Here is a 26,131-nt window from a genome sequence, read left to right as displayed (position 1 = left end):
TTGTTAATTTTCTTAAAGCTGTACCTATCCAGGGACCCATCACTCCTTATGAGAGAAACACCGGCAGTGTGATTAAGAGTACTGGGCCGGCTGGGGGATGGGGACTGCCGGAAAGGGAGATTTCATAGTCATGAAAGGTTTTGCGTCTGTCATCTAAAACAGATGATGGAAAAGGACACTGTTTTATCCTCAGGAATTCTTTGCCCACTTTATTAATTTAAGGTAAGGAATAGGCAAAATTTCTAGCCTTTAATGGCTTTCCTCCACAATTATTATTATTATTTTTTTAAAGATTTATTTATTTATTTGAGAGAGAGAGAGAAACAGCATGAGAGGGGAGAGGGTCAGAGGGAGAAGCAGGCCCCCCGCTGAGCTGGGAGCCCGATGTGGGACGCGATTCCAGGACTGTGGGATCACGACCTGAGCCGAAGGCAGTCGCTTAACCAACTGAGCCACCCAGGTGCCCTCCTCCACAATTATTTTAAAACAGCGATTTTTCTACTCAGAATCCTAATTAGAAAGCTTGTTTTAATGCCCATTGTCAAAACATTACTGACGGTGCTTAATTACTGAAAAGAGACACAAAGCAATGGCATTATTTTCAGTAGCCCAGCTTTGATATGTGATAAATTTTGCAATGTATTCTGTAACTAGGTATCAGAAATTTAAAGAATCATGTAAGTAGCTCTATCAAGACAGGCCTCTAAACTTTGTGCTGAAAGAAACCTGTGATTTAAGTTCTGATATCTGTATTCTACCATTTTGTTGTCCTTTTTGTGGTTTGTTTTAGCTGCCCTGCAGAGTATTTTTCCTCAGGCTGAGCTTGGGACGTTTCTAACACTTTCTAAGAAGGACAAAGAACGCCAACTGAAAGAACTCACCATGATCGTTACTGGGATTCGCTTATTTAACCGAGACTGTGGAAAGGGAGGAGAAGGCATTGATGACTGTAGGTACATCATTAGGTGAAGTCTGCAGGTTATGGGGGTTTAAAATCTAACCCACACAGTGAGGAAAATAATGCACAGTATTTCACCGGCATTCTTAGATTTAAGGTATGCTGGGTCTTTAGATTAAATTAAATTAAATTAAATTAATTTCTTTTTTTTTTTTAGAGAGGGAGAGAGAGTGCATGTGAGCGGGGGGAGGGGGGCAATGGGAGAGGGAGAGAATCCTAAGCAGGCTCCACACTCAGCACAGAGCGCGACGTGGGGTTCAGCCTCATGACCCTGAGATCATGACCTGAACTGAGGTCAAGAGTTGGACACTTCACTGACTGAGCCACCCAGGCGCCCCTAAGGTATGCAGTTTTGACTCTGCCTTAGGTACAGTTACTGTTCATAATGGATAGTAATTGTTCATTTTGCTGGGGCAAGACTTGCAGCATTATAGTACACGAAGCTAGTGTGGGAGAGTGAATCAGTGGAAGGAATGAGGGGTCTGCCTGAAGGCCGGCCTCTCCAGTTCGTTGGGCTCTGTGTTCTTTATTTCCAAGTCAGATAACCAAAAGGGAGTAAAACTCAGTGATCTAAAAATAAAAATCACCCTGAGAAGAGAAGAGTGGTTGATGCAACCAATGGAATGGAAAGGTCCAAGAGGAGATATTTGCAAATCTGCAAATCCAGGAGCATTTACTGTGCTGTTCTGTACTTAATGCATTCATCATCTCTGAGTTTGAAAGCACTCATGAAATATTTGATCAGGGGCTCAGGAGAAGGGACTTCCTTATGTAGGCCCACTGATAAGGTGTTAGCGTCTGTTACTAGATCACTTATCTAGTATAATAGGGTCAGTTTTTAAAATAGAAAAACTAGAAAGTTTTAGAAAGTTCTAGAAAGTCAAATTCCCATTCTTTATAAAATTTCCTATCTTGCTAGACTGTTCTGTTATTTTTCAGTATCCTCATCGGTTTCTTTTTTTTTTTTCCTTTTCACAAAATATGCCTTTTCTAGAGGCCCATGGCCAGTAGCACATAATACCAAAGCCTATCTATTCTTTCTTTCTTTCTTTTTTTTTTTATAAGATTTTATTTATTCATTTGAGACACAGAGATACAGAGAGAGAGAGAGAGAGAGAGCATGAGCAGGGAGAGAGGCCGAGGGAGAGGGAGAAGCAGGCTCCCCGCTGAGCAGGGAGCCCGATGTGGGGCTCAATCCCAGGACCCTGGGATCATGACCCGAGCCGAAGGCAGATGCCTAACCCATCTGAGCCACCCAGGTGCCCTATTCTTTAGATTCTTCTATATTTTAGTGGGAAAAACTGACCTGCTACCTTTTGGTTATCATTCTGACAGTATCTTTTGTTCGGACAGGTGTTCCCCTCCCCCCATTCTTTCCTTCATGGTGTGAGAAGAAACACATGACATATGTTACGTCTTGTTATTATTCATTTGGTTGAGAAAAAGATGAACTCAATGTAATGCTCGAGTTATTACTTTCTAGGCTTTTCGTAGATTCTTTCATGTCTCTCGATATCCTTTTAAAACCAGTGCCAGCCATTCTGCATGAAGCAATCCCAGCCACCACGCAGCACATTGATTCCCAACTTCGGACTGCCCAGGACCAGGCCTACCGCTACACGGCCATCCTTGAGAAGGCAGCCAACAACCCGCTCCTGCGTACAGAGCTTCAGCCGTATATGTTAAAAGAAGCACTGTATAATGTGCGGCAGTACGAGGTCTTCCTTCAGATCATTTTGGTGAGTGAATGTCATAAGATTCGGCTTTTTTGTTATGTGGCAACCACTTTACATGTTACGGGGCTCCACAAAAGGCAGAATCAGGTCATTGCTAAAGGAGGCAAACTTCATAACTGCTCAGTTTATATTGCATCTGTAGGGCTGGGAACAGAAATAGAAATAGGGAAGTTGGATTTTTATTTTAATGGAAAATATTGATAGGAATTGATTTCTAGTTGTTGATTCCCTTTGGTGCCCAGCAAAATGATCGTTAGCATGCTGTGGTTAAGCAGTGGTGTGTATGTGTGTGTGAGTAACACTGTATTGTTTTCACACAGAGCAAGTATCTAATGTATTTTTGGGCAGATAGTTAGCACCTAAATAATTTTTATGTAATTAGTTGTTGTTGTAAAAGTTAGTTGAAAAAATTTTTATTGCTAATATTTTTCGATTTAATGAACAAGCTAAACAGTATCCCCAAATAGTTGGAAAATTTGGTAAAGTGGTGATTTTAAACTTTTTTTTAGAAGTGGCAGAGCACTTACTTTCAGATGGAAACTCACTCAGAATCCCAAAAATACAAAACAGGTATCTAGATGAAAGGATTGAAGGACCTTTTCACCAAGGAACATCCCCATTCCACCCTAGGGTTCTAGGGGACACAGTTTGTTAACTACATCTTGGCAGCAAGCTGTGTTCCTACCAGTCAATGTTTTTTTTGTTTTGTTTTGTTTTTTGGGGGTTTTTTTAGCTTTATTGAGGTACAATTGACAACACTGTAAGATATTCAAAGTGTACAATGTGAGGATTTGATGTATATCTACATTGTGAAAGCAACTTCTCTCATCAAGTTAAATAACACATTCATCCCAGTGGTCACTGTTTACCTTTACACAACCTCTACCTTCCAGTAACTGTGAGACTCAGGGTCAGTGGACCGTCTTTTATATGAGTGAATACTAACGTCTTGAAGGATGGAGCAGGATGTGTTTTTAACTTGTATCTTAATTAATGACTTGTTACTACTTCAGGATGCACTTGATCTGTCTCCTTATCTTCACTGTAAAGAATAGGAAGATAAAAATCCAGATGACATGACTTCATTGCAACAACCTAGGAGGTGGTCCTCACAACTGTCCCACTATGTAATTGCCCTCAGAAATGAGGACTCTAGATCAGCTGTTCTAAACCAAATCATCCTTTTGGGTAGATGTTCCTCTAACACTGAGTTGTGGCCATCAGCCTTGTATAACTAGTCAGATACTAAGAGGATTTTACAATCAATTTATCTTGAAGTGCATGCAGGTCCACAGGAGTAAGAGTCTCACATTCACTTTGTCATCTGTGTTGGGAAGGGATATCAAAAGAAGGAACCTTTGGAGACGGTCACTCATAACGTAAGGATGTTGTAGAGAATGTCGTTCATTATATCACATCTTCTCAGGGCTTTCACCCACGGAGCATATTCAGCTAACTTCCAGTCTGAGAGTCTCATTGGAGTTCTCATTCTCAGCTAGAAGGACAGTAAGTCGAGGGTATCAGTGATGAGCGTGGGCTCTGCAACCAGAACGCATGGGTACTCATCCTGACTTTGCCACTTACTAAATCTGTGTCCTTGAGGAAATAGCGTAGCTTCTCTGTGTGTAAGCTTGTACTTAGGGATCAAGATTTAATAAAATTAATACTTTTACTGCATCATCAAAGATATTCTTAAGTGAAACTGACTTTTTATTGAGATATCATTGACACATAACATTATATTGGTTTCAGTTGTACAACGTATTGATTAAGTATATGTGTATATTGCAAAATCATCCTTCACTATACAGTTACAAAATTTTGTGTGTGTGATGAGAACTTTTAAGATTTACTCTTTTAGCAACTTTGAAATATACGATGCAGTATTTTTAACTATAGTCACCATGCTGTTACATTATATCCCCAGGACTTAGCTTATAACTGGAAGTTTGTACCTTTTGACCCCTGTCCCCCATTTCATCCCCACCCCCACCTCATGCCCATGGCAACTACCAGTCTGTTCTCTGTATTTATGAGATTGGGTTTTTTTTCTTATTTTTAGTTTTTTTAGATCCCACATATAAGTAAGATCATACAATATTTGTCTTTCTCTGACATATTTCACTTAGCATAACACCCTCAAGGTCTGTCCATGTTGTCACAAGTGGCAGGGTTTCCTTCTTTTTTTATGGCCGAATAATATTAATTGTGTATATATGCCATATTTTCTTTTTTTTTTTTTCAAGATTTTATTTATTTATTTGACAGAGGGAGGGAGGAAGAGAGAGAGAGAGCACAAGCAGGGGGAGTGGCAGGCAGAGGGAGAAGCAGGCCTCCCGCTGAGCGGGGAGCCTGATATGGGGCTCGATCCCAGGACCCTGGGATCATGACCTGAGCCGAAGGCAGACGCGTAACCGATTGAGCCACCCAGGGGTCCCTATGCCATATTTTCTTTATCTGTTCATCCATCAGTGGTCACTTAGGTTGCTTCCTTGTCTTGACTGTTGTACATAATGCTGCAAAGAATATGGGGGTACATTTATCTTTTCTGGTTACTGTTTTTATGTCCTTTGGATATATACCCAGAAGTGGAATTGCTAGATCATATGATAGTTCTATTTTTAATTTTTTGAGGAATCTTCATACTGTTTTTCATAGTGGCTGCACCAATTTACTTTTCCCACCAACAGTGCACGAGGGTTTACTTTTCTCCCCATTTTTGCCAACATTTGTTCTCTCTTGTCTTCTTGATACTAACAGGTGTAAGGTGGTATCTCATTGTGGTTTTAGTTTGCCTTTCCCTAATGGTAAGTGATGTCGAGCACTTTTTTGTGTACCTGTTGGCTATTTGTATGTCTTCTTTGGAAAAATGTTATTCAGATCTTTTGTCCATTTGTTAATTGGATTGTTTGGGTTTCTTGTTTGTTTTTGTTTTTTTGGTTTTTTTTTTTTGCTATTTATTTGTATGAGTTCTTTGTATATTTTGGATATTAACCTCTTATCAGATATATGATTTGCAAATATTTTCCCCCATTCAGCAGGTTGCCTTATCATTTTGTTGATGGTTTTCTTTGCCATAGACCTTTTTTGTTTGATTATAGACCCACTTGTTTATTTTTGCTCCTGTTGCCTTTGTTTTTGGTGTCAAATCCAAAAAATCATCACCAAGCCTGATTTCAAGAAGCTTACTGTCCTATGTTTCTTCTAGAAATTCATGGTTTTGGGTTTTACATTCAAGTCCTTAATCCAGTATGAGTTGATTTTCTGTATGGCTTAAGGTAGGGGTTTAGTTTCCTTCTTTTGCATGTTGCTGTCCAGTTTTGCCAATACTATTTATTCAAGAGACTGTCCTTTCCCCCATTGTATATTCTTGCTTTCTTTGCCATAAATTAGTTGAATATGTATGATGGATTTATTTCTGGGTTCTCCGTTCTGTTCTCTTGATCTTTGTGTCTGTTTTTATGCCACTCTCACACTGTTTTGATTATTACAGCTTTGTAATATAGTTTGAAATTAGGAAGCATGATGCCTCCAGCTTTGTTCTTCTTTCTCAAGATTACTTGGCTACTTAGGGGTCTTTTATGGCTCCATACAAATTTTAGGATTGTTACTCTATTTCTTGGAAAAATACCATTGGAATTTTGACAGGGATTTCACTGAATCTGTATATTGATTTGGGTAGTATGGACATTTTAACAATATTAATTCTTCTACTCCATGAACACAGAATATCTATTTATTTGTGAGGACCAACTTTACAACTAAAACTTCCACCTAGTTGTGAACGAGTTCTTTTAGATAAATGTAAACAGAGTGATTGTTTTAGGTCATTATCAGGAAAAATCAAAAAAAGTTCTGTGTGCCTCCTCTGTGAGTCCCTGAAAACATAGCTCCAGGGAGAAAGTCTAGAGTATCTTCAGTTATAGGCTTAAAGAAGTTATGTGTTGAATGTAAATTTTACTTTGAAGAGCATATGCAGGTTTATTTCTATTTCTTGTTGCTGTTGCACAAATCTAAAGAGACTTTAAGGATGCCATTTTCATATTTGATTTCTAAAATAAAACTAACAAAGAAGGGGGAAAACTCTATGGGGTAGATGAGAGACTTATTAGATGGGATAGGCAGAATTACATGGAGCATGAAGCAAGGGGAAGGGAGATGCTTAAAGAATAGTATGGGTACATTTAAAACAGGATGCATGTTACATTTGTGAATAAAAAATTTCGTTAGTTGAAATACAGTAAAATTTGGTATTTTTATGAAGTAATTATTTGTCATTTAAAAATAGTCTAGTAAAGCATGTGGTTTGACTACAAGTATCTGAAGACTCAGATGCATTTTTTTTCTCTTCAAGTAACTGTCATTCTTTTGCACTGTACTGATAAGCCCAAACCACTGCCATTTCCGGTCGCATCTCAGGCAGTACAGTATCATGGGTAAGAGCTGGGCTCTGGCTTCCAGCGGTCTGGGACGGAACCATGATTCCACCCTTTATTAAACTGTGTCCTTGGGCAATTTTTTCACCTTTCAATATCTTGGTTTTCCTATTTATACTCTACCCTTTTTTTACACTTAGAAGTATTTAATATGATGCTTATTAACACCTTATTTTCAGATTACTAGTGTCATATCAGAAATATATTGTTTTTCTTTCAGTGATGTGCTTTTTAAGATTTTTCTGCATTCTTGGATGTAATTTGTAAAAATCCTGGTATCAGAATAGTTTTCAGAGGAACATCTCATTAATTTTATTATGGAGAAGTGGGGAAATAACAGCTGAACAAAGCTGTGTCAGAGGATCCACTTCTCAGGAATGCAATTATACGGCATATCGAAGAATACCTTGAGAAAAAGAATTCCTTTGGGAAAAATTATAGCCACTGTATTTCAAAAGGTTCATCCATCCAACAAATATTTCTGGAGCACCCTCCATATGCCAATACTGTTCTTGGTTTGGGGATACCAGGAACAAGAGAATTTCTGCTCTCATTGTGCTTACCTTCAGGGGATATAGGGAGCAGGTAGGGCTTAAAACACATGATTTTTATAGTGAAATTATAAAAATATTAATGTAAATTATATTGTCCTCACAGTCAGATATAATTACCTGTGCTCAAGAAGTAGAAATGATGATAAAGCAGTTAGGAGCCCAACTGGAACAATTAAAAATGATTGTAAAATCAAAGACAGCTGTCCCAACGTCACAAGTCTTTGTAAGTATTTGCTATCAACTTTGACCTTGCTTAAGGGTGAATATACCTTTGAGTCCTATACAACTGAATCAGAAGTAATTATAATTATATTTAATTACTAAAAATAGAATATTTGTTCTATACAAGTTGATCCTGTTCTTTACAGTTATTTTGTAGTAGTAGTGTAAGTCAGATGAAGGAATCGCCCTTGCAGGCCATTGCTACTAAAGGAGATGCAGATCTATATTATGGTAGCCATAATTTCAGTAAAGATTGTGGCAGCAGAATGAATCCATAAGGCAACATTGAAAACATATTCACAGGGGCTGGTTAAAAATTGCCTTCAGCAAAGAGGTGGTGTAACTTGTGACCTTTATGAAGAGGCAGAGGATAATCACTGTGTTTACCGGGCCTATATGTATACTGACTTTCTGATTATCTGCACCACCTTATGGCAAATCTGGTAGCCCTAAGGAGGTATAAGATGCACATGCAGTATTTTATAGAGCATTTTGAGGCTCTGAGAATTTTCTGTAACCATTCCTAATATTTGGTTTTAAAAACCAAGAAACAAAGGCTAAGCTGTTTCACTTATTAGTGGGGCCTGATTAATTTTTTTAATGTTTGTTCTGTAAGTCAGTGACCTTTAATATGAATAAAAAACTTTATCTCACTGACCTAAAATCTTTAACTTTCTGCTCACAAGATATGCCCTAAGATGTATCTCTAGATTTTCCAGGTTCTTTTGAATCATGATTGAGCCAGATAAATCTAAGAGTAATGAGTCATATTTAGCTTTTTTTAAAAAGGAAGCTATTTCCCCTTGACCTTTTGAGGTCAAGCATCCATAAGTGTTTGGCTTTTTTGGGTAAATTAACTTTATGACAATCGCTCCCAGATAAAATGCTTTGAAATAAAATGCAAGTTTTTTTCTCATAACTTATGAGTCCAGTTGCTATGTAGATTTTATTGTTTAACCTCAGGAGACTTTGACTTGTCTTCTGGAAGAATTAATTTCTTTACAAACACAAATTTGTTAAGAGTACAGTGATTTATAATTTTATTAGACAGTTGTATTTTGAACATTGCTTTCTCTTCCTCAGCCCATCTTCATCGCACTTTCCAACCTGTGGACTAGCTTCCAGGATGAAACTGTTTTGATTAGTGTCCTCAGTAATTTAACAACTCATCTTGAACCATTCCTGGGTGCTCATGAACTACTCTTTCCTGAGAAAGTCATACAGAATCTTCTTGATGGGCTGACTGTGAAAACTGATGTGTGTAGGGTGAAGGAACACCTGGGTAATAGAAATCATCTTTGACTTCCTCTTCCTCTTCAAATTGCCTCTAGAATAAAGTCACTCGTTTCTTTTAAAATTTTCATGCTTGGGGCACTTGGCAGCCTCAGTCCAAGGAGCATGGGTCCCTGAATCTCAGGGTCATGAGTTCAAGCCTCACGTTGGGTGTAGAGTTTACTTAAGAAAAAAAAGGTAAAATTTTTATGCAATATCTTCCTGATAAGGTATTAAGCATCTTTCTTGATTAAAAGAGTACTAATGTTTGTCATAGAAAATGCAGAAAACAGAAAATATATCCACTGAGTACCTTACTATCCCGCAATGGACATTCTTAATGTTATTGTCAGTGTTTTAGTTGACAATGATGTTCCTTTCCTATGTGTTTCTATTGTAGTCTTAATGATTTTATTATTGATTGATTCATAGTAGAAAAGGATATTAATCATTGCCATATTTGTTGCAAGTAAAGCTCTATTTCTTTGGAATGCTGTTTGCCCTATATCTTCCTCAGAGTCAGGCTGAAATTTATAAATCAATGAATTTTATCCCTGTAAATTTGAGCTTATTTTAGACCCTTTAAGAGACACATTGATTCTTATGGAAAGGCTGTCTTTATCAACAGACTGCTTTTTACTTTTTTGGTGTCTTCTGTCTTAGTTACAGACAACTTGAAGTTAATGAGAAATGCCAAAATAGAGTCTAGGAGTTGTTGCCTAAAAAGGTTTTTCCAGAAATTGAAATTAGATAATTTACTCTTTAAATGTCCTTTTCAAATTCTAATTTTGTAAAAGTAGAAAATAAAAATGAAGTGCTGTTTCCATTCTTAAACTATTAGAATAAAAAAGCCTCTTAAAACTAAATTAGAGAGACTCAAAGGCATCCTTCCAGTTCAAGTTTTTCCTACTCCTTTTATTTTATTACAACAGCGTATATACACAGATACTACGTGAAACTGAAAAGTTAAAGTCCCTTCAACAGTAGATACTAAACTCAACCATGTTGGCAGAACAATTTACTTCTTAGAGTTAACATGTCATTTCCCTCCATATGCCACAACTTTATATTCAATAGGACAGTATCCCATTACTGATCCCAGTGAATTGGGAGACCTAATACTCTTCTAAAAGAATTTAATTAACACTTGCCACATCTCATCACTGTTTTGAGGCTTTCAGGCATATCAGGAAAAAAGAAGGAAGGTTTATTTTTCCCAGCATTTGCATTTACTTCTAGCTGTGGCCACAGGGGCACCTGTGGTAGCTGCTCTTCTGATACAGAGCCCTGCCCAGAAGCTTAGTATAAGGATTGCAAAAGCTAAGCCCCTTGGGGATCGATGTTTTATAAATACGTGTTTTTGTTTGGAGAAGAAAATTTAGACAATGTGTTTATCACATGTAAATAAGTAAACCAACCACGATTAGGAAGAATTTTTAAAGTGTAAAGAACAAAAATTGTACACCTTGTTATCAAAAGTAAGTTACTGAGAGATATTTTCTTTAATCTTTCTGCTCAGAACATTCTCTGCTGTTTCAAGAAGCAATAGTCCTAGTGTATGAGCATCACATTCAAAGTATTTGGCCACCTAGTATATTACGAAGAGCTCTACTGTCTTGAATGAAGCTGATCTGTCTCTATTTTAGTCACATAGCAGCCAGTCTTTTCTGCTCATTTCCTTGGGTTGTTTACTCTTCTCATTGAATAAAGTTTTTCTTGTCCTCCTCTTTCATTTTAGAAGATAGAGTACATCTGGTGGATTTCAGAAAACAAGAATGGCTTTTCCCAGAAACAACAGCAAATTTTGATAAATTGTTAATTCAGTATCGGGGATTTTGTGCTTACACATTTGCTACAACAGATGGTCTTCTCCTTCCAGGTATATTGTTGGGAACAACCTTACTTTGACTTCCCCATTTTTTCTTTGAATAAAGTGCTATTGTTGTCACTTATTCACTTTTTTTTTTTTTACTTATTCATTTTTTAAAATTTTATGGGATCTGATGATGAACTAGGAAAGGAGCCACAAAGATGATCCAGACCATCTTCATCTTTGAAGTACTCACAGAATAATCTGGTAGACTGACATAACCAAGAAATTATGCTGCAAATGATAAGTGATGGAATGTGTATATAATGAAATATGGATGCCACAGTATCATAAAAAGATGGATGACTCATATGTCCAATGAAGGATTCTAGAAATTCACATGACATTACTAAAATATATCATCTTCCAAAGTAATGACTTGAAAGAGCAACACTAATTTGGCTGGTTATGTTTATTAAACAATATGCTGTCACTTTATGGTTATAGTCCATTAACATAAATCAGGATTTCTGGATAAGTCAGATCTAAGGAAATGGCCAGTATTTTATCAAGTAAAATCTCTCTATGATGTATATATTACGAGAGCTGCCCCAAAATAGAGTAAACCAGAAATTATTATCCAGAAGTGCCCTATGAATTGGAAATAAAAAGTCAGCTAGGGCTAGAATGAGAAGAGTTTGACAAAATTATTTATTTATTTATTTGAGAGAGAGAGAGAGAAAACACGAGCAGGGGGAGGGGCAGAGGGAGAAGCAGACTCCCCGCTGAGCAGGGAGCCCGATGTGGGACTGCGTCCCAGGACCCTGGGATCATGACCCAAGCCAAAGACAGATGCTTAACGACTGAGCCAGCCAGGCATCCCTGACAAAATTATTTCTAATTTACCTTACACCATTAACCTCTTCCTTTTCTTTGTTCTTTGTTATTTCTTTTGTTATATTTCATAGTTGGGTATTACTTTTTTATTAGAAAGAAGGTGGTGGTGTCACTGACTCCATTGCCGACCAATCTCCCTTGCTCACTACTCCAGGCTCACGGGCCTTCTTTCTGTTCTGGAGCATTCCAAACATATTTTCACCTCAGAGCCTTTGCCTTGCTATTCCCTCTACTTGGAAAACTCTGTCCCACATAAAGCTACATACCTTGCTCCTTCATTTTGTTCAAACTTCCTAGATCACCCAATTTAAAATATCAACCTCACCCTCTTCCTTTTACTATGTGTTTAGCTGGCTTTATATTTTCTGCAGTACTCTCTGGCCTATGGTATATTTGTTGATTTACTGAGAGCAGGAAATTTGTTTTCTTTTATATCCTTAGTGCCAGGAATAAGGCCAATAAGTTTTGTTGAACAAGTGAAAAAATAAGTAAGACAGTATTACTGTTTCTCACCAACTATGTGGATATTTAATAATCCATATTTTATGTAGTATCTATTCACAGTGGGAAATACTTTCTAACGTAGAAGCTTGTATTGGGGGTGCCTGGCTGGCTCGATCGGTGGAACATGCGACTCTCGATCTTGGGGTTTTGAGTTCAAGCCCCACGTTGGATGTAGAGATTACTTAAAAATAAAAAAAATCTTAAAAAAAAAGAAGGAGAAACCTGTATTTTGGAAAAGATGTCCCATCTTTGTAGTTTTTATAGAATTATTTTTAAAAACAATACTTGTAGTAGTTAGTTTAGTTAAAGGAGATTTGAAAAAACCATCAGACGACTAAGTGATTCTCATAAAAGATTTTCAAACACCTTATATCTGGAGAGTAAGTTTTTATATAAACCATACTTTAAAATTAATTTAATATGAATTTCATATAAAATATAATTTAATAAAATGTATAATTTAAAATTGCAAATTGTGGGATGCCTGGGTGGCTCAGTCAGCTAAGCGTCTGCCTTCGGCTCAGGTCATGATCTCAGGGTCCTGGGATCGAGTCCTGCATCAGGCTCCCTGCTCTGCAGGGAGCCTGCTTCTCCCTCTGCCTCTGCCTCTCTCTCTCTCTCTAATGAATAAACAAATAAAATCTTTAAAAAGAAAATTGCAAATTGTACCATTTTAGCAAAATGAAAAATGTAAGTCATATGTTAAGTATGCAGTAGATAGGGGATGGTTTTATGGATGTATTACAAACATAGAATCACTTAATATTTCATGCCTAATTCATTTCCTTTTCTTAATTTTCAGGAAATCCAGCAATTGGGATTTTGAAATATAAAGAAAAGTATTACACTTTCAATACCAGAGATGCTGCATATTTATTTGCAGAAAATCCTGAAAATTATATTGATTTAATTAGAGAAAAGGCCAAAAAAAATACAGAATTAATTCAGCTCCTGGAGCTTCATCAACAGTTTGAAACCCTCATTCCATATTCTCAGGTAAGCAGAGTCAATATTTTAAGAATTTATGACTTTTTTTTTTTTTAAATATTTTATTTATTTATTTGACAGAGACAGAGATAGCGAGAGCAGGAACACAAGCAGCGGGAGTGGGAGAGGGAGAGGGAGAGCAGGCTTCCTGCCGAGGAGGGAGCCTGATGTGGGACTCGATCCCAGGACCCTGGGATCATGACCTGAGCCGAAGGCAGACGCTTAACGACTGAGCCACCCAGGCACCCAAGAATTTATGACTTTTAAAAGAATACTTAATTAAAAAGTCAGACTTTGTTGTAGAATGGTTCCTAAGTCCAGGCAGAGACAGGATCCGAAGAGGGCCTTTAATGCTCTCAGAAAGAGATTCACCCTTGAAGAGGGACACTAATGAAATCCATAAAGAATAATGAAAACAAACAAAGGAGTCAAGTTGATGAATTAGACTGGAAAACTCTGGAAGAGAAATACTACATTTAGATAAATAATTGAAACTATAGTATTTCCTTATCTAAAATTAAAGGAACTTAGCACAGATAACACAGGTGATAACTTAGAGCTGTAAGGTAACAGGTCTGTGTGTCTGTCTTGGCACTGGTACCATATTGCTTTCATTACTGTTGCTTTTTGGTATATTTTATTACCTGATAGGGCAAGCTCTTTCCTTTCCCTTTTCCTTTTTGAAAATTGTCTTAGATAGTCATGCATGAATCTTTATATATCCATGTAATTTTCTTAATAAATTTGCCAAGTTTCCCCCAAAATCTTCCTGAGATTTTAACTGGAATTGCATTAAAATAATCAAATGAAATAATCAAGTAATTGTTTATGTTTATTATATTGGGTTGTCCCATCCATAAGAAGTACCCTTTATTAGCTTTTTTAAAAAAAATAGTAGTTTTATTAATTATGTCTTAATAAAACATAATGGTTTTAGTTACATTTTTTAGTCTGCCTACTTCTAAAACTGTAGGTGATCCTAGCAGTGACTGGTAATGATAATAATAATATATGGTTTTCAATATGATGACACTCAGTACGATGACACCTCCATTGAATTAACAATTCTCCTACGGAATGGGTTTGTTTCTAGGCTCTCCCAGTTTTATATTTTTTATTCTTTTGTGGTGTCTTTTCACAAATGAAAGTTTTTCAATTTAATATGTAGTTTATTGTTCTTTTTTCTTTCATGTTTTCAACTTTTGTGTCTTGTTTAAGAAATCCTCAAGTATCTTAGATCATAAAAATATTCTCCTACATTGTTTTACAACAAATATGGATTTACCTTTCACACCCAAGTCTTTAATTGACTTGGATTTGATTTTTGTGTCTAGGGGGAGGTGAAGATCTAATTTTAACTTTTTTTCCTTTTGAGTAGTGAATTGTCCCAGACCACTTGTTCAGCGCTCTGTCCTTTCCCCGAATCTGCAGTGTCTTCTGTGCACAGGCTTAATTTTTAGGCTCTCTGTTCATCTTACTAGAGCCTTATAATAAGTTTTGATGCCTATAGACTAAGTTCTCCCACACTTGCCTCTCTAAAGACACTTGGCTATGCTTGACTCTTGACTTTCCGTTATAAATTTGAGAATTACATTGTCAAGTTCCATAAAAAACCTTGAAGGCATTATGAATTTGCCTGTCTATAGACAAGAATTTTTTGGCCTTGCTGCCACTTATATATAACTTACGGAGTTGTAAGATACCTCAAAGACAGTGAAAGGCTAGAATCAGATCATCAGAAAGGTGTGCTATATGTAGATAATGCATAGTTTTCCATTAAAGAACAATTTCCCCCCATTTATTTGTTCTTGTTTTTCCCTTTCTGTATATTTAATTCCCAGCTCTTCTTCAGTGACCTTCATATTTCAAAGCTGTGGTCCTTATAATTATTTACTAGTCATTTACTTGAATTGTATAATATTGCTAATTATCTTGCAGCATGTTTTATCTATCCAACTATATCATAACATCGTTTTGAAGACAAAAATGATATCTTATGTTAAATGGTAGGGCAATCAGTGATTATCTATTGCTTGATTTGGAGTAAGAAGTTGTTTTTTTTTTTTTTTTAAAGATGTTATTTTTTTTTAAAGATTTTATTTATTTATTTGAGAGAGTGAGAGAGAGAGCATGAGCAGGGTGAAAAGGCAGATGGGGAGGGAGAGGCAGACTTCCTGATGAGCAGGGAGCTGGATGCAGGGCTTGATCCCAGGACCCTGAGATCATGACCCGAGCTGAAGGCAGATGCTTAACCAACTAAGCCATCCAGGCGCCCCTTGGAGTAAGTTAATCTTGAATGGTTAAAGGAGATGGGGCAATATATATATTATAGGAATATTACTCAGCCATAAAAAAGAATGAAATCTTGCCATTTGCAACAAAATGGTTGGCTCAAGAGGGTATAATGCTAAGTGAAATAAGTCAGTCAGAGAAAGACAAATCCATATGATTTCATTCATGTGTGGAGTTTAAGAGACAAAAACAAATGGACAAAGAGAAAAAGGGACAGACTCTTAAATATAGAGAACAAACTTGTGGTAGTCAGAGGAGAGGTAGGTGTGGGGGGATGGGTGAAATAGGTGAGGGGATCAAGAGTACACTTACCATGAGGAGCACTGAGTAATGTTTAGAATTGTTGAGTCACTGTATTGTACACCTGAAACTAATATAACCCTGTTAGTCATACTAGAATAAAAAAAAAAAAAGAAGCTAATCTTCTCTCCCTTCTCTTCACTATGATCTGAGTTCCTTAGACCTCTACCACCCCCTCCAGCAATTTCATATACCACGTAATCATACCTTGTTTAGCCTGGAGTTAATATTTAATATCTTAATAGTGAGTTTGTGAGTGACACAGCAGAAACTCAAAATATCCAACTAAAACAAACCACCTTGGATTATATGCTGTGTATGCATAGTTTGGGTTTAAGATATATCCTAGGGGCTCCTGGCTGGCTTAGCTGGTAGAGCATGTGACTCTCTTCTCTGGGTCGTGAGTTCGAGCCCCACATTGGGTGTAGAGATTATAAATAAATAAACTTTAAAAATCACATCATCAACTATCATTAAAAAAAGATATATCCTGAAGATGTTTTGATACTTTAAACAAATGTGATTTATATTTAATATTTAATGGCTATTTTAAACTTCTGTCAGTTTTCAACAAAGTATTTGCTTATGCTACCAATGTGAGAGGGGCATTTGAATTACGAATGAGTGATGTTAGGTTTTCCTCTTCCAATGTATGCCTCCCATATTAAGTTCACAAAGTCAGGTACAAAGAAAGGCATAATGCCCAGGAAAGTTATCTCATTTAGCTCACAACTACAAGCTTACTTTCTCTGCTGTCTTTATGAGTATATTCCACGTTCAAAAATTCTTGTTTTTCTAATCTTTTTGTTAGTTTAGCTAAATATTTTTAGTTATCCCTAAATAATGCTTAGTTTTTTTAATAATTACTAATTACAAAACTTGATTTGTTTAGATGAAGGATGTTGACAAACAAATAAAACCAATTACAAAGTCTGAAAGTAGCACACAGACGGATACGCACATATTGCCACCAACAATTGTGAGATCATATGAGTGGAATGAATGGGAATTAAGAAGAAAAGCTATAAAATTGGTTTGTAACAATATTTTCTAAAATTATTTATAGGTTGGGGATTTTTTTTCTTTAGTTAAGACAGCAGAAGAGGGCGCCTGGGTGGCTCAGTTGGTTAAGCGACTGCCTTCGGCTCAGGTCATGATCCCGGAGTCCTGGGATCGAGTCCCACATCGGGCTCCCGGCTCAGCGGGGAGCCTGCTTCTCCCTCTGACCCTCCCCCCTCTCATGCTGTTTCTCTCTCTCTGTCAAATAAATAAATAAACAAACAAAATCTTAAAAAAAAAAAAGACAGCAGAAGAGATGATTTATTGTATATATGTTACATTCAGCCATATACGAAAACAGAATTAGTCCCTCAAGTCACAGGTCCAGGGCTAGGACCAAAAGGGACAGTTTTGGTATGAGCAAGGTGGGTCTCTCAAAGGTGTTGTTGCGATCAGGTGGCAATGGATGTTCTAGATCCATTGAATCAAGTTCCAGAAAGTCGGCATGCAGTCTAAGAGTTTGTACCAGCGTCCCCGGCCTCTGGCTTTCCTTATGTCTGCTCCTGTGGCTTCCATGGGTGTACAACCTACCTGTTTGCTTGAACCTCTGCCTCATCTTTTTCGCTTCAGCCTCCATATCGCTTCTTCCTCCACTTGGCTCCCTTAGTGAGGGGGTTTCCAAGAAGACGGCGCTAAGGCTGAGAGGTATAGGTTGGGGAACTTTATTTTTATCTATTTATTTTTTTTAAAGATTTTATTATTTGACAGACAGAGAGAGCACACAAGTAGGCAGAGCGGCAGGCAGAGGGAGAGGGAGAAGCAGGCTCTCACTGAGCGGGGAGCCCAACACGGGCTCGATCCCAGGACCCTGGGATCTTGACCTGAGCCAAAGGCAGCCGCTTAACCGACTGAGCCACCCAGGTGCCCCTAGGTTGAGGAACTTTAATGTATTGTTACTCATAGAGTTAGTAATTTAAATTATTTATATAAACTAATGAGTTGTATACAGAGTTCTTTGCATATTAATTTGCCAGCTTTACCTTGTAAGATTGTCTTCTAATTTTAAGCATGTACAGAAGGATGAAACTATTCTCAAATTATACCATCCAGTAACTAGAACAATGGTAGTTGCTCGCTCTCTCTTTCTATATCCATCTATTGTGCTAATCTATGAGGTTCTAGTATTTAAAGCACTCTCAGCTTCCTCTAATCATTGAAAGTATACCCTTTTCTTTTTTGGGTTTTTTTTTTTTTTTGAGGAGCAGAATATTACCTCTGTTATATCTCAGATAGTGTTCCCTCTTGTTGTCAGCATCTTCTCTACAGGCACTGAGCTCTCTTGTCCTTCTGATTTTCAGTCACTTTAATCATAAGAGGTGCCCGCTCCTAAAGCATGGCTTGAAACTCCTATCCGTGTCTGACTCAGCGGAATTCCTCCCACTCACTCTTTTTACAGTACCTCGTCATTTTAAACAACAAGTATTTAGAGTATGAAGGAAACAAACTCTTTTATATCTGTAGCCTTTTCTTAGTATATTTTGTCCATCTCTTCAACTGAAATCAGGTATGGAAATAAACAAAGGCTACCCAAATGGGAACAGAGGCTATTTATTCAAAGTTGGCTATAGCAAGGGAGTCAACCACCATCACTTGCAGTTGGCAGAAACTCCAAAGCAGGCAGGAGAAGTGGGAGAGCTTGATAGTGAAAAAAAGGGGAAGGTTTCGGGCATTCTCTGATTAGAGGTTGTTGACATGGGGAAGCTGGAGGTGGGCTAACTCAAAGTGGGGGATCTTATGTTATTGGTTTGGTGGACATCGTCGGCTTTCTCTGGTTGGTCCTTAGTTTAAATGTGGGGGCAGCAAAAAAAAGTAGGGAATCTGGCGAAGTCCTGCCTGTCCTGGGCTGATAACTATGGCTACAGAGGTCGTGGGTCAGAGTTCTATTTTCATATAAGGTCTAGCCTTTGTCCGTTTGTATATTCAGTGTTTTATAGGCTTTTCACCAACCTTGACATTTTTCTTGCCACCCTTTCTGGTGGCAGCTTTTCAGTCCCTTGATTTCCTGGGATGAGAAAGGATTAGTTTCCTGGTGTATCTTCCAGATCCTTCTGTTCCATTCCAGTCAGTCACTCTTCTGTAATTCATGAAGCTCCACTCCATCCCCATGTTCTTTTCTGTTATCTACTAAACTCACTCGAGCCCATCGGATATATACTAGGTAACGTAGATATCACTACTTTGTTTTTAGAAGCTAATCGTCTAGCAAGTGACATTGATACACTAAAAATATTTCAGTACCTCTTGGTAAGTGGTATAACAGAAGTGAAATAAAAGTTGACTTCAGTGACATTTTAAGTTGGTCTGAGGTATAAATAGGCAAAGGAGAAGAGGGGAATGATGGCTGGATAGGATATGAGAGGTAGAGGTGCCAACATAGGTCTGGACTGGAAATATAAAGAGATTGGGGTATTTGGTGGGGCTGCACTGCATATTGACTGACCCCCTCTTCTCATTCCTCAACCTCCACTTCATTCTGATTCCCACCAGAGACCTATTATCCTCTAGAATTGCATCATGTTGAATGCCAGCTCCCGATATATTACCAGTACAACCTGCTGAGAGGACAAAACTGAGTGTATTGCTTAAAGCTGTAGGAGGAACCACCACCCCAGCAGAGCTTTGGCAGTGTCTCGAGGGGGAGCAGCAAGGTCAGAATTTATTGAGAACACGAAGTATGGTGGAAGGCAGGTCTTTCAGTGCCAAGGGTAGGTCAGGGGATGGGAGGAAGGCTTGAATTGGATTGGGTAAAGATCATGAAAGAGCAGCCTAGCACTGATGGGACTAGAAGGTAAAGATTTATGGGGCAGGGTGCAAAGAATGTTAGGGCTTAATCTCTGTGTTGATGCTTACTACTGAAGGTGCGTCTTTCAGGATGTTCTGTAGTGAACACTCAAGCTATTTGTCTTCACAGGAGTCTCTCGGAATGGTAAAATCCTGCTAATGAGGACAACAGAATAATGAAGTCATATTAATGTAGACAATAAACTCAGTGTGGGGGAAGCAGTTTCAGTTCTCACTCACCCACAGTGTCTCAAAATCTGGAATGTTTCCTCTCATTCCAGGTCTCTACTTTTTAACACACAGGCTCTAATGCTTCTGAGTTTTTTTCTTGGACTTCCTCATCACTTCAGTAAATCCTAGTCTCCTTTTTATAAAACTCCTCTTTGCTTCCCAGCCTGAGTAATCTGTTTAACTTCATGTTTACTAGTAATCCATAAAAAGAGCAAGTAAGATGTAGAATACTGTAAAATATAACCTGAAGACATCAGAACTTTTTATATTAAAAGTCTTGGGTGAAGGGGCGCCTGGGTGGCTCAGTTGGTTAAAGCGACTGCCTTCGGCTCAGGTCATGATCCTGGAGTCCCAGGATCGAGTCCCACATCGGGCTCCCTGCTCAGCAGGGAGTCTGCTTCTCCCTCTGACCCTCCTCCCTCTCATGTGCTCTCTCTCTCATTCTCTCTCTCTCAAATAAATAAATAAAATCTTAAAAAAAAAAAAAAAGTCTTGCGTGAAGTCCATTTAAAAAAGACAAAGAATATCTTAAATTTTTGTCTTTTAAAACAATAAAACAAGTATGGTGGGAAAATCCAAGTGGTATTAAATCTCAAAGTATAATAATGAAGGAATTAGAAGATTATATTAATAAATAATTGAGCTCACTGTTAAGTTTGAATGTGTATGTTCTTTCTTTGGATCCGTTTTCAACCTTTTATGTATTTTCCTACTTCTTAGCCCAAGGATATTTATTATGTTCTAGTTTTTCTAATGTTTTAATGTTTTGTAGAAAAATGCTATGTTGTAGGGCTAATTTCTTTGTGGATTGAAAAAAGATCAGGCTGATATCATTTGTTCTTTAGAGATGGGTTAATTCCTGTGTATTCTCTTTCTTTTTAGGCCAATTTGCGTCAGAAAGCTACTCACTCAGTACAAACTGATCTCAGTCACATGAGAAGAGAAAATTGTTCACAGGTGTACCCACCCAAGGATGCTGGCACGCAGTCTAAGAGAGAAGGCAGCAGCCGCGTGCCCAGGCCCCAGATTTACATAGCTGGTCTCCGTGGGGGACAGGGTAAAGTCACCTCTGGGGTCAAGGTGAACTTAACTAGAGCTGTTGATGAGACCTAGTTAGAGACTGAATTTTTAAAGTAGATCTCACCAAGTTATGAGCAGTGGCAAATATTGACAAGTATCTTTGCATCCTTTAAAATTAGTTAATTTTGTGGGTCTGGCACATTCATCGGTTGTGTGAATGTTTTCTGGATTCTCATGTATATTCGCTGTCAGCCTGCTACAAAAACTAAAAGTTGTTTCTGTAACACATTTTGCATTCTATTAAAATTGAAAAGTAAAACTCTGTCCACTCAGCTTTTATTTGTCAGAAAAGGTTTGGCAGCATTAAAGGCTGAAATTATGATGCTCTTTAGATATTAATATATTTATAAGACTGTGACTGAGATAGAAGCTTATTTATTTCTAAAATCACATTTAATGTTAAACATTAAAATTTTAAAGGCTAGTCAGTATTTTCAGCCTCATTAGCTATTAAATGTTAACATAGATTAAATTGATGTATAGTAAGACCTCGCTAATTTGGAATAATTAGAGCAGAGGTCCACGTGAATTTTAAAAATCTGGGAAATTTTACATAAAATCTGGATTTCTGGCCCCTTGAAAAAAATCAGAATATTTGGCAGTACTTGGCTAGTATTCCTGTGAATAGTAGCTGTGCTCTTTCATAGGCCAGGCACTTCCGGTCCCCGTTCCTGCTGCCTTGCCTTATTTGCCTGACCCCATTGGCAGTTGCGTTTAGGGCCCATGTGAATTACTGATAGCTGAATTTTAGAGCTATAATTTTATTACTGTCTTACATAATTTTAATACCAACTCCTGGATAATAAAGACTCCCAGGTGGAGAGACTGTTAAACATGCTTTAGTGACGAGGGGATCATTTATATTTAGTGTATTTTTTCCTGCCTTGGTGACTTTTATTAAGGTGTTTATATAATTTGTTTTCTATGTAGGTTAAATGTTATTTATAATATGAATATGTTTCAAAATCCATTTTCCACATATATCATAAAGGTAAACTTCAAACAGACCTACTTCTCAGTGTTCATGATTTTCATAGCTGTAGTTTAAAAATGATGTTAAAGATAGGCGGGCTGGCTGTTGAGGCAAGGCCTGGGGCGGGGGGCAAGGATCTGGCCTTGAAGGAGGTGGGATGGTGAGAGCTAACACTGAACTTTACAACATCAGGTTTTTTATTTTATCTGTTCTATCAACCCTCATTCGATTCTGCAAGACTTCTAAACACAGAAAAGAATGGCTGGTGAGCCATAATTTGGGGTTATCAAGTTAAGGCTGGAAGTAAAATTTCCAAATAATAAAAATACCAAACCCAGTTTGAAAAGCTCAATTTAATATCAGAAAGTTGCCTGGTAAGTACAATAGAGCCAGAATAAAGGGAGCTAGACCAAATGGTCCTCTGCTGGGATCTTGACCATCCACCCAAGCCCTAGTGCTCTCTAAACATTCCCAACCACATGCTGGACCCTGCGTCAGATGGTCACGCCCGTTTCAGCAGGTTGCAGGCCAAACTCATTTTCTTAGACAGACTTGTGTCTCCCTCTGTATTTCTTTCTGTGGTCAAAGGCCTCACCATCTACTCAGTAGTAGACATTAAAAACTTTTTGACCGCCTTTTCCTCACAGCCCCTACATTTAATAAGTCAGCAAGCCCTATTGATTTGAATTGTCTGAGTCTTTCTGTTTTCGTCACCACTGCTATTGTTTAGGACTTAGTCCTATTATCTGATTCATTGGCATAGTGTTTCTAACATATAAATCTGATCATTGTCACCCTGTCCCCTTCCCCCAACTTTTACTTCCTTCACTTAAACACCTACCAAGTCTCATTTCTATTACCTAGGGGATAATGGGAAAACTCCTTCACATATTATGTAAGACTTCGAAATATATCCATTTATCTTCCAGTTTCATTTTCTGCTCCTCTCTTGCTATCTCCTTACACTATACATATTAGGCAAGTTGAACCAAACTCTTCAAATATGTCATTGTCTTTAATACCAACGTCTTCTGCTCTTGCTTTTCACTGTCACCTGGAATGTACTCCACAGACACCCTCATGAGATTATGTTTGTCCTCGGACTGATCAGGTTTTACCTTTTCAGTAAAGGTTTTCCCCATCACCTTTGGGAGAATTAATTGCTTCTTCCTTTGGATTTTCACTAGATTTTAGTTAGACCCTTAGTAGAGTACTTAAAGTCAATAGGTATACATGTGGTTCTCTGTATTCTCCCTGTTAGATTGTGAATTCCTTGAGATTTGAACTGTGTTCTAGCCATTTTTATACCCCTGGCATTTGTATAGTATGTTGTTAGATGAATGAATGAATAAAAAGGGAATAAATGAAACAACAAACTAGAGGCAGGCTATTGGTCAAGTGATTATTTTAATAGTCAAGGTGGGAATTGATAAGGAGCTCAGCAGCAGAGTAGTCATTGGAAAAGAAGAGAGAATGGAACAGAGGAAAAAGGAGATTATTTTTTGAGAAGTGGTGGGAAATAAAGTTGGATAAGTCATGTTGGTATAGCTTTTGGAGAACGTTGAAAGCCAGGCAGAGGAATATGTTGCCTGTCTGAGGTCAGACATTAGGAAACCATTGCAGATTCTTGAACAGAAGATTAATTGTGGGAGAGAGATGCTATGTTTGGGGAGATGGCTAGGAAGCTGTGTTGCAAGAATTAGGGTATGTGGTAATGGATGACATGAAGGGCAAATGTGAGATTTAATGAACAGGATAGAACATCTGAGGAAGAGGAAGGAAAAATCACAGTATGACTTCAGGGTGTCTACCCTAGGAGACCGAGGATAATTGGGAAGAGGAGCTGGTTGATCAAAAAAGAGAACACGTTCAGTACTAGAAAAATTGTGTTTAAGAGATAACAAATAAAGCAGAGGTGACTGGAATTTGAACTGGACAAAGATAATTTGGGAGGTCACCCCAAGGGAATGGGGATGGAATGAGGAGGAAGAGACAAAATGAGACCGAGGAGCAATCAGAGGAGTAGAAAAAGACATAAGGAATCTCTGGTCAAAGAAGTAAAGTCAAGGTCTACTACTTACTAGCTTAAGTTTTTAGCATTAAGTAATTAATGTTACTTAATATTTTTCTGCTGCAGTTTTTTCATCATGAAAATTGGGATACTAATAGTTCCTAACTCATTGGGTTGTCAAGAGGATTAAATGAGTTAACCCATGCAAAGCATTTATATGGTAAGTGCTTTGTTAATGTTAACCAAGAAAGGAGGGAGTCTCCGGTGTCTCATTCTACTGCATTCCCATCTTCATTTTGCCCACTTTCTGTTTTCAAGCTCTCCGTCAGTGCCTTGAATAATGCTTGGCACATTATGGCTTTCAGTCAATGTCTGATGAATAAACAGAAGAGGATGAGAAATGAGAAAAGTTCAATGGAGTAGGCAACTGCTGAGCTCCGTTTTAATAGAGTTGGCTTAAGGAGAAGACCGCAGTAGGCAGAAAATGGTAGAAATAAGTACAGACTACAAATCAGTACTGCTTGGCAGGAAAAGAAAAATGAGATTATGGTAGCTAAAAAAGGAAGCAGAGGCAAGGGAGAGTTAAGTTCCAATAAGAAATGTTTAGATGTTGATGATTGTTACTCATGTTTTGCTCTTTAAGTCTAGACACTGAATTTTACATTGTCTCCTTGTACTTTTTAACTTTCTCAATTACAAAATGCAACAATTCTTTTTAACTTGTAATATTACACCATAGGAAGGAATTGTTTTAAAATACTAACCTAGCAAATTGGGATGTAATTTTCTTAATAGCAGAATGAGAAAAACATGCTTAAATTGTCATGGCAACAATTATGTTTAGGTGTCTGCATTTACCTAAATGTTCTTTATGGTTAATGATTTACTTTACTTGAACTTTTACCACTTTTAATAATCTATTATATAGCTACATCCTGAATTTGACTATAGCTTCCTTAAGCCTTTTGGCTTGCTTCCTGCACAGCTTACACTTTTACTTTAGTACCAATGGAGAGAGTAATGGGCTTCCTGGTATATAATTCATTGAGACTAGGGTAGCTCTCATGCCTGAGCAGAGATAGAAGTGAGCAGGATTTCAAGGCAAATACTGCAGCTTGGTAATGACCATCGGGAATATCATTAGGGTTTCAGATGGCGATATAGTGGTAGTTGTTGGAGACACAGTCAGGTTAGCTCATTATCACGCAAATGACCCTGTGGTTCACATGTTGAAGATGACTGCTTCTAGCAATAACCACGGTTGTAGAGAAGGCTAGGCGTACACAAAAGCAGCACATTAAGTCACCAGGTTTTCCTCCAAGACTTAGGATAATTCAGAATGAGAAAGTAAAATTTAGCTCACATGTAAAGAATGTAAATATCTGCTTGGCCATTCATTGGGCTGAGATAGCAAACAGAAACACCAGCTGGAAAGTTAATAGGAAATAATATTTATCTGAAGGGTATGCTCAGTAAAGTATAATAACCACCCCCTCTTCTGAGTGTCTACTTTCTAACTCAATGAAACATTTTGTTCTCTGAAAGCATATGGGGTTAGGAACCTTGCTGTTGAAACTGTTATCAGTAGGAATGAAATGGCCTGCTTTTGCTTGGAGGATTTAAGTCACTTTGACACAAAGAAGCAGCCTCAATTTCCAACCTAGAAGCAAAGCCTTCCATTTCAGGGGCTCCTGAATAGAGCAGTCCACATCCGGTAACTTTGTTGTTTTCAAGAAACAGGATCCTGAGACTATTCTTCAGTCCAGATCTGATGTTGACTTCTTTATAAACAGCCCTGATTCGAATCAAAACACTGCTTCCTTTAAATTTCACCCAAGTCTATCCATCTCCCAGATTTTATAACTCTTTCTTTGTTTCCAGAGACATCCCACACAATTTCTCTGGTGTGAGATTTCCCTCACTGGAATGGGTCAATATATCTGACTCTCTCTAAATACAGGTTTGTCCCTAGTGGTCTTGGGCTGAACAGGTTAGGACAAGAGGCATCAAAATCTAGTCAAGGTTCAT

General features: G+C 37.8%; 1 protein-coding gene across 2 annotated transcripts in view; it reads left to right on the top strand.

Moving 5' to 3' along the window:
* Positions 1–22,084, top strand: part of CFAP206 (cilia and flagella associated protein 206) — a 29,605-nt gene extending 7,521 nt beyond the window's left edge. For both annotated transcript variants that reach the window (XM_036094809.2, XM_036094810.2), the window contains exons 6-13: positions 791–949; positions 2,489–2,697; positions 7,788–7,907; positions 8,990–9,188; positions 10,917–11,057; positions 13,192–13,385; positions 16,861–17,001; positions 20,922–22,084. In XM_036094809.2, the coding sequence (XP_035950702.2) occupies positions 791–949; positions 2,489–2,697; positions 7,788–7,907; positions 8,990–9,188; positions 10,917–11,057; positions 13,192–13,385; positions 16,861–17,001; positions 20,922–21,152 (1,394 nt within the window). In that variant the 3' untranslated portion in view covers positions 21,153–22,084. The remainder of the gene's footprint in view (positions 1–790; positions 950–2,488; positions 2,698–7,787; positions 7,908–8,989; positions 9,189–10,916; positions 11,058–13,191; positions 13,386–16,860; positions 17,002–20,921) is intronic.
* Positions 22,085–26,131: the final 4,047 nt, after the last annotated feature.

Source organism: Halichoerus grypus, chromosome 9 (genome assembly GCF_964656455.1).
Source record: "Halichoerus grypus chromosome 9, mHalGry1.hap1.1, whole genome shotgun sequence".
NCBI classification, from domain to species: domain Eukaryota; kingdom Metazoa; phylum Chordata; class Mammalia; order Carnivora; family Phocidae; genus Halichoerus; species Halichoerus grypus.
This window is presented reverse-complemented; position numbering and strand designations above follow the sequence as displayed.